General features: G+C 40.4%; 1 protein-coding gene across 1 annotated transcript; it reads left to right on the forward strand.

The window, feature by feature from the left end:
- The first annotated feature begins 4,643 nt into the window (after positions 1-4,643).
- On the forward strand, positions 4,644-9,673 carry abhd6b (abhydrolase domain containing 6, acylglycerol lipase b). The gene is made up of 8 exons (XM_049581817.1): positions 4,644-5,107; positions 5,827-5,983; positions 6,235-6,348; positions 6,457-6,589; positions 8,540-8,697; positions 8,833-8,887; positions 8,971-9,071; positions 9,299-9,673. The coding sequence occupies exons 1-8, from the start codon at positions 4,983-4,985 to the stop codon at positions 9,476-9,478; spliced, it is 1,023 nt and encodes a 340-aa protein (XP_049437774.1). The 5' UTR covers positions 4,644-4,982; the 3' UTR covers positions 9,479-9,673.
- Positions 9,674-9,741: the final 68 nt, after the last annotated feature.

Genomic DNA, 9,741 nt, shown 5'->3' on the forward strand with positions numbered 1-9,741 from the left:
GAGGCTGGACAGTTGGTAGAAGGTTCTGGACTTTGTGGAGGAAGAGAAGCTCAGGATGTCGACATGTGAGTCAAAGAAATCATGTTAACCGTCACCTGCTCCAGAAAATGCCCCAAATCTACAATATTTACACCTTGTCATGGTTGTATGGTTCAGCCAGGTTTGGTGCACAGCAGGAATCACACCATAGATGTTTAGAGGGTTGAACCATTTTTCTCAGCTTTGAATATAGTGGTATATAATGTCCTCTGTGGCTCTGAAAGGAGCTTTCAGAGTTTGAAAAAATACCCCTCATGATGGCATGGTGATATCATCAGGGTTATCTCGTTCAGACTGACTGGAGCCCTGTACGAAAACAAAAATCAAAACAAAACCAAGAAACCCACAGCCCTCCTTAATTTAAATAGAGCCTTTTCGGGTGGGGGTGGTAACGCAGGGGGGAGGGTCAAGGTTGGCTGCAATGTCATCTGACAAGGTGCTGTCCTGGCCAATTATATACATGTAAGAGCACACATTTGGCAGGTACTACTACTAGTTACTATAGTACCCAGCGGTGCAGTATATAAAACAGTCAGATATTCAACAATATTATATTATGATTATATTATGATATTCAACGCAATATTAAAAACTGGAATAAAAGACAAATAAAACCAAGTGGATTTAAAAAGAAATGTATAAAAATGCTACCCTTTATAAGTGGGTCTTTCAAGTTTTTTAAAAATGTGGCACAGACTCAGCTGACCTGACAGTGAGAGGAGGAATTCCATAGTGTCTGAGCTAAAACTGTAGTAGGAGCTTGGTCCGCCTTTGTTTTAAAGCCTGGACTGTGAATAATTTGAGAGTATTGGATTATAAATTTGGAAATAAAAGAGGGTGCCATGCCATGGAGGGCTTTAAATGTGATTAGGAGGATGTTGAAATCTTGATTACTCTGTAAAGTGAACTCTGTGTTTCTACTGACTACCTCACATTTGATGCAATGAAAGATAAATAGTTGCTGCCCTGTTTTGGCATCTGATAAGCCTTCAAACGCATCATGGTAGAGATACAGTGCATCTCTTGACATATGTGAAGTTGATGGATCCCATTCCTTTTCTGTAAAGAGCAAGAGATCCAGCCGTGCCTTGCATGATGGATACAGCACAGCAATTTGCATAATCGTGACTTGACCTCAACTTGATGTGAATGAGATCAAAAACTGTCAAACTAGGCAGCCCTGATCAAATATAAATCAAGATTCTAGTACCGCATTGGCTATTTTTTTGCCTCAAATGTTTTCAGAAACATATTTTAGTGACTGTTTAGCTGTAAAATGAGAAAGTTTGTGACCCAGCTGCCATGTCAAGTCAAACAGCAATCAAGCATTGCTTATCGGCTGGAGAAAGCTTGCCTGATTAAGGTTAAGACACGTCTTTCCTTGAATTTGCCTGATTTGGTGTATCCCCGCCATAAATCTAACTGGACTTCCGAGAACATATTTCATTGTTTCACCTGTACCTTAAACAAAATGCTCCTACTGACACGTCCCCCTGCAAGGTTTTAACACACGGGTGTTTCAGTCTGCCAGACTACAAATTGACAGCAGGATGACTGGATGTGTGGGGCCTGAAAAAGGTGGGCATTTAGGAGACATAGAAGTGCTAAAGCAGCTGAGTTGCATTACAGGGAATGTAGAAGTGACACATCCTAGGGATTAAAAGTCAGGATATCTCCAGCTCTGCTGCTTTGATTTTCCCCTTTTCGTGATTTTTAATTTGTCCCTTATGAAGTCTACTTCATGGATTTGCAGCATAACATCACAGAAGTTTTATGATCTGAGTTAATGTGACGACTGACTGTGGTGGCCTTCACTCCTGCTGGAAGATTACAGGGTGAAGCACTCCAGTGCAGTTACGCCCTTTGAGCAGGCAGACCACACTGGTGGTAGGTCTGTGGAAGAGGATGCAGTGTATTTCTCAACAGGATGAGAAGCTTGTTGCTAAATTTCAAATTTCACAACGTCCATGAGGTCATAGCTGTGGAGAAAATCCCTGACCGCATGTGGACATCCCATCATGGCCCACCTGGTCCTCATTTTTGCTTTTGTTAGGCCGGCTCCATTGTTTCTGTTGGCCAGGCTTTGCTGTGTCAAGGCTCCCTCTCAGGATGCAATGTGACGACCAGGATGATGCGGCTAATGTGACGTGAGGCTCAAACAACCTGGGGAACACACTGTGGATGTGACATGTGAGCAGATTGGAGGACGGCCTCTTCGCCCTATATAAACCCAAATATGAGAGTCATTCCCACGCAAGGCGAGCCTCTCAGCAGAGTTGCCGTGTCCATTTTGTTCTGCTCTACTTTGTATGTAGGTCATCTGTAGTGGACCAGAGATGCAGTAGAATGGCAGCTCCACATTAGATGGTATTTTTATGCTGTGATCTTGGGTCCCATATAGCTTCAGCTCACATTGTTGGTGATAAATGATGAAGTCCTTTTTACACAGTATGAAAATCTTCAGGATTAAATCTGGATACATGCAGACAAATCATACAAATATTTCCCTCATTGTTCAGGAAATGCAACTTATGTGCTCATGGTTGTTATACACAACATGTTTTCATGTATAAATATCTGTATCAAATAAATAGGACAGCATATGCAAAAACGGTTGTATGGACTGAAAACCTCAGGGCTCTGATATCTAAGTCAATATCACCTCTGGAGGGCGGTGTGTTTAATTATCAGTTCTGTGTCTTGGCTTCAGTCAAGGAAACCTCCTCTAAATGCCTGTGAACAAAATCTTGGCCTGATTCCCTCACAGCTTCACTGTCAGCTGCAGCAGTGTTGATGACACCTCACACATTGCGGATATCATGACACCCAGTGGTCTGTGCAAAAAACAGCCCTCAGATCTTCACTGTCGACTTCAAACGGGGATGCTCCACAGTCTGCCTCTATCATGACACCCAGTGGTATGTTTATGACTTGCCTCAAACAAACAGTGGAGACAGGAAACAGCATCCAGTGACTTACGATGCTGCTTTGTTAAAGTCTGACTGTCAAACACGGTGTGAAATAAGTGAAACGCAAAGACCCCGGCAAGTAATGCACTTTAATTTGGAACTACATATATAGGTCAAGTCAGTTCTATATTTATAGCCCAATATCAGACAATTTGTCTCATGGGACTTTACAATCTGTACAGCATTCTCTGTCATGAGACCAGAATGCTGAGGTTGGCAAGAGCCAGAACCAGATTTGGCCCAAAAAAAAAATCAGTGTGTAAATGAAGGCTACTCTGCAGTGGGCTAATTATGATCATGAAAGCAAACAAATCTGTCCACACACTATTAAATTCTCTATTTTCCTTCGAGACATATCCTTTTTTGATTTGGAACCTTTAGCTAGTCTAGTTAAGGAAATTCAAGACTATTTTGGCCACTGCAATTAAATGTTTTATGTACTTATTTATATTTTATTTAACCAGAAAAACCCCACGAGATTAAAAATCTCTTTATCAAGAGTGCCCTGGCCGAGACAGACAGCAACAAGAGTTACAAACACAGAACAAAACACTAAATAAAAATGTAAAGCTCTAAAACAAGAAATCTCAAACACAAAATAAGATTACTAGAAAGAAAAGCCAAAAAGTGTGAACCACAAAAATGCAAAAAAACATTAACTACACATGATTACAAAGACCAGCTAATACACACTGTGACATTGACATATAGAAGACTGTGCACAAAAATCCTGCAACAGTGCTTTGAAACGACCGAGAGGAACCAGTGAGTGCAACTTTAAGTCCCTCTGCAGAATATTGCACATATAAGGAGCTGCATACATAAATGCTCGCTAATGATTTAGAGGAAAGGTTCCAGACTGTAGTCGTTTTAAATGCATTTTAGTTGCTGTAATGTTAAAACATTTTTTTAATCCGTTTATACAGCGGTAGGATGTAAGAATCACTTTAGGCCTACAACAAGAAGAGAGTCAAAACTATTATTTACTATATTTGCTCTGATAGCATCCAACATCAGACACTGACAATAAGTAAAACCTGATACCAAAACATGGCCAAAGCATGTAGACCATATTTATAAAGATGAACTTAATACAAAAAAAATCTCATGGAAGCATGTGCTGAAAGAAATATCAGTCTTTTGGTATCTGAATCTTGACAAGCTATGGAATTATGAAAAGTAAATGTAATTTTGCCACTCTAATTATTCTAATTATATAATCAAACCTCCTCTTGGATATGACCATCACTTGTAGACTGTTAATACTGTGTTAATGCTTGAGGAGACATTTATTTCCACTGCAACTTGGCCACTGATCCTATCTTCAATGCTCATTTGTTAGACACTGGTATAATCCTTTACTGTTTGGCTTATTCTGTTCATTTTACTGTCTATAGCTACTCTCATGGTGTTAACCGCTGCTGTTTATATTTTGTTTAATTCACAGACGTTATCCCATAAATGGGTATGTTTGTTGACCATGCACTGCCTTGACTCAGTCACAAGCAAAGTCTGGCCTGTTGTACGTTCACTTTAAAAGATTGACCGAATAATGTAGTGGCCCGGTTTCCCCAATGATGAGTAATAATCAATGAGTTTATCCAGAGCAAACATAATCTGCTGGGACTAACTGCACTCCACAGGGATTGTTTTTTAATTTAAAGTATCAGAGATATTTGTACTTTCAACACTTCAACAGCACCTTTAAATAAAGTATCTACATGCTGAGAAACTAATCATCGGAGTTACAGCACTCACGTGAGACAGGAGACAAGGAGGGAGCAAGCATCTGAAAAGTAAGTTTTTTACTATTTTAAAAGGCTTGTTGTTACATGGAGAGATGTTTCATGTGTTATTTTGGCGAGTGTTTATTCAACAAAACACTGTACGGACACTGACCCCTACCCCTACATGTTATGCTCATGAGATGCTGCATGTGTGTCGCATGTGTGTTGGTGTGTTTTTGTAGGTAAAATGGCAGCTGAGCTGGACGTGCTGAATCTGATCGTCATTGCAGGAGGAACGTTGGCGATTCCCATCCTGGCCTTTTTTGCGTCCTTCCTCCTCTGGCCCTCAGCACTCATTAAAGTGTATTACTGGTGAGGTCGATAATTGTGCTGTCCTGCTTTTCACTTTATATGATGTAGATTCCCTCTTATGAGCCAGAAATAATAATTCTACCACAACTATTTTACAATAAAGTGCTGGTGACAAAACATATTTCAAATCCAAGTGCATATCATTTTTAACTGCTTAATATCCAGTTTCTTTTCTTTATTTTTCTATATGAGCTTTTTTCCACACCTTCATTGAAGCTATATGACGTTTATTTTATTTTATTTTATTTGTTATGGCTGCAACATTCCTTCAAATAGAATTATTCTTTAGTTTGTGCAATATTTTATCCTCCTATCCCCCAAATATCAGCCTGGCTTTGGACTTGAATCTGTTTGGCTGCACAGGTTGTTTTAAAACACTCACACGCCCATATGTTCATTGAAACATGTTGATGTGAACTTTAATTTTGCCCAGACATGTGACTATTGTATGGGATAAAAAGTGAGCCAATCTTATAAAGGGATTAATATGACCTTTATGAACACATACTTTATGAGAGGGCATGTCAAGTAATTTTATATAAAGCTCAAAATCCCAGATTTGCCTCAACATGAAGCCCTTTAGTGTATCCGAGTCCTAACATAAAGAAAACAGGCAGCATGTGCTCATCACATTTGCATCCATCACTTAGCCCAAATTTGAATTCCAGTGCCGTCATGTCTGTGTGTATATCAGCTCAGATGTACCTGCTCCTCTACAGGTACTGGAGGAGGACTCTGGGCTTGCAGCTGCGCTACGCAGACTGCGGTGGTTATCGCTTCTGTTACGCCTACAGAGGAAAGCCCGGGATGAGACCCTCCATTTTAATGCTGCACGGCTTCTCTGCTCACAAAGACACGTGGCTCACTGTGGTCAAGGTCAGGTGGTCTGCAACACTGAACACAACTGTGTGTCATTGTGAACTCATGAGACAGATTTCAAACCTGCCATTTAACATGAAACACAGCTAGATCACAGGTTGTTAAATCTTAATTAATAATTAATTAAAAAGAATTTAATGCTATAAATTCAGTTGCTTATAACATTATAATTGTTATGGCCTGTCTTTGCTCGCAGGCATACATTAATGGTATTTTAATGTATACCTTTCTCTCCTCTGCTGTTACAGTATCTACCAAAACATCTGCACATTGTGTGTGTGGACATGCCTGGTCATGAGGGAACGACACGCACCAACGCAGAGGATTACTCCATCGAGGGGCAGGTCAGAAGGATCCATCAGGTACACTGAAGAGAGAGAAATGAAATGTATCTGGGTGTATTTCTAGGACTTGTCTGGTGCCTAAAATAACTCCACTGATGCTCTGTTCTTGTCTCTATTTCTTCTCAGTTTGTGGAAACCATTCGCTTAAACAAGAAACCTTTCCATGTGGTTGGGACCTCCATGGGGGGAAATGTAGCCGGGGTTTATGCAGCCTGCTACCCATCAGAGATCTGTAGTATGACTCTCATTTGTCCAGATGGTCAGTCACTGTGTGTGTGTATGACATAAGCAACGACCACTTAAATGTTATGTCAGACGCAGAAACCAGTCAATATTTGTCACTTAAAGAGGCTAACTCACGTCAGCTGTGGCTCTGCAGGGAAAAAAACCCTGATGATCATAGCAATGTCATCTGGGTTATCTCTGTTAGGACCTGTGTTACAAACTGGGTGCGTAAAGCAGACCTACGATCAGGCCCCCCCCCAAAAAATCAAGCCTGATCCTACATGAACCTGCATAGTTTCTGTCCAGGCTTGACCTGAGCCCGAACTATGGCAGCAGTTTTGGGTCTGAGCCCGATTTAAAAACACAAATTTCCACTGAAATTAAATATTAAAACTTTTTTTTTTTTGAGCTATAGTTAACTTAAAGTCTTTTGAGTGTGATAACCAACATGTGCCCTCTCCTACCGAATGTTCAGCACAGCCACAAAACTGTCAAATGTCACATACATTAAATACAGATAGTATAACTTTTCTCCTCATCAGTGAGAGGCAGGAGTCAGGATGTGTTGATGGCAACACAGCCCATACATTATTCATGACATTACACAGACTATGAGGTCTGCATTAACAAAATGCTCACAGTGTGAAGCGAATCTGATCTGATTCAAGCCCAAGGCAGTTTTTAGAAATTACAGCTTGGCCCGATCCAGTGGGTCAGATTGGGCTCAATTGGGTCCAGGCTGACAATCGAAGCTTTAGCAAAGACGTGGGCATTTACCCAAGATGGTCCAACTGCAGACCTCACCCAGGTCAGAGGTCACATCCATAAGCTGTATCTGCTTGGGACTTTAAGTAGCATTAAAGGGGAAGTATGCTCATTTTAAATATTCATACATTACTCCTACGACCTAATACACTCAAAAAATATTAGCAAACAGGAACAACTCTCTCCCAAATCCATGAACTAGAGCGCTTAAGCTTAAATTTGTGATGTCATAGCGTATGAAGTCTGGAGCTTTTCCATAGACAATGAATTGGGAAAGACATTATATATGACACTGTGCACCCAGGGGAGTATCCTGAGTGTATAGGTACATTTTTGTTTCAGCACTGATAACATTACAACAGAATAAAGCTCATTTGGGTGTAAAATAGAGACAAAATCAGTCTCCCATTTATTGTCTATGGAGCAGCTCCAGACTTTATACTTGATGACATCACAAGTTTGAGACTTACTTCTCTGGTTTCTGGCTTTTGGGAGAAAGTAGCTCATGTTCACAAATATTATTTGAGCTTTCCCAGGCCATGGAAATAACATATTGGAATTTTTAAATCAAGGTGATTATACCCTTTAATGAAAACTGAAAACATTTTACTCTGTGTGTCTTTTATGGATGTTTTTTTTTCACAGAAGATACTGTTATTCTCTCAGTCTGAGCAAACGAGTATAGAAGTATATTTGCCTCTCAAGTCTGGGGACCTGACTCTTTGCCATTGGCTCACAGATCTTATGTTCCCAGATGTGAAGTCCACAGTTGGACCCCTTCTTCATTTACCAAGCTGGAAGGATGTAATTAAAGATGCTGTTCAGTTGCATTATGGGAAGTGTAGGATTCAAACTGTTAAAAGTCCAAGTACCTCAACTTCTGCTGCTTCTATTCTGACCTTCCTTTTTTAAATGCGTCTCCTCAGATTCCCCTAACTTTATGGAGGAGAAATCCTGATTAGCTGGAGTGCCCATTTAATGGATATATTTCCTGCCTACAGTCTGTTGTTTCTGACATTTTGTTTGATCACCAGTTTGTCTTTAAAAGTTGTCACATAATACTGTATTATAAAGAATTACAAGACATGACCTGACACGATCATGATAACACACACACCCTGTTTTACTTCCTTTGCAGCTTGCTCTGTTTGACATTCCAGAAAAAATGTGAGCGTGCATCATCACTTTCTAATCAGAAAACATTTATTTTATCCTGCAGGGATAAGACACCCATGTGAGACCAAATTTGACAATCATCTGCAGGACCTGGAACACAGCAATTACACTTTAAACATCCCGCTGATCCCCACTACACCGGAGGAGATGGAGAACATGTTCAGACTTTGCTCTCATGTTCGCTTTAAAATCCCTCAGCAGGTCAGGCCCACACTTGAAAATCAAAGCTTTGTGGATTTCACTTTGTGTGCAGGCACAGTGGGTGATAATATTTATTACACTATAGTATTAAATGTGTTATTTTGCTGTTGTTTATTCACATGCTGTCGTTGTTAGATTCTCCAAGGGTTGGTTGATGTTCGAGAGCCTCACAATTCATTTTACGAAGAAGGTTAGTTCACTTTGGTCTGAATTTTTTTTAAGATTTATCATGTGAGGGGACAGTATGGTAAAAATGTTTCTTTTTTTAATCAGTATTTATGGAGATTGTCGGAGAGAAATCAAGATATGCCTTACAGGAGCACTTACATCTGATCACTGCACCTTTACAAGTGATATGGGGCAAACAAGACCAGGTAATGTGTGATGTTCCACTGATACAGTGACTCAACAAAGCCCGTATGAATACATAAGTGATTACCTGACAGCTTTTGCTTCTAAACTAATCCTTAAATTCATGTGGCTGTGTACAAACTTGTAACATGAACATGGTGGCTCACCTTTCTTTGGTCGCTTGGGTCTGAATAGAGAAACTTGAGTCACACACTTACACAGACATGATGACTATCCTGTATTTGTCCAGGTGGTGGATGTCTCTGGAGCTACAGTCATTAAAGAGGTGTTACCTGGGTGCAGAGTGGACCTGCTGGATAACTGTGGACACGCTGTGGCGATGGAGAGGCCTTGTCGGACAGCCAAACTCATCCTGGAGTTCATCATCTTGCAGCAAGATGCCAGGGGTGGCACGAAGAAATCCTCCTGAACTAAAGACTTTGATCTTTTCTTACCACTGCAGTGCTTCACGTGTTCCCTGTACGTGACATTCATGTGTAAACAGATGTCTCAGCTTTAAAAAATGTGCACTAATAGGACAGAGAGCAAGGTTTATAGTGTTCCAGCATTACTTAGATTAACATAACTTGCATTTGATTTGTAAGCTGCATCATGATAATAAAACTCCCAGTATGTGACTGTGATGTGTGAATGTATTCATGCAGAGGTGCCTGTGGTTGCAGCAGGACCTCC

The sequence above is a fragment of the Epinephelus fuscoguttatus genome, linkage group LG7 (genome assembly GCF_011397635.1).
Source record: "Epinephelus fuscoguttatus linkage group LG7, E.fuscoguttatus.final_Chr_v1".
Classification (NCBI taxonomy): domain Eukaryota; kingdom Metazoa; phylum Chordata; class Actinopteri; order Perciformes; family Serranidae; genus Epinephelus; species Epinephelus fuscoguttatus.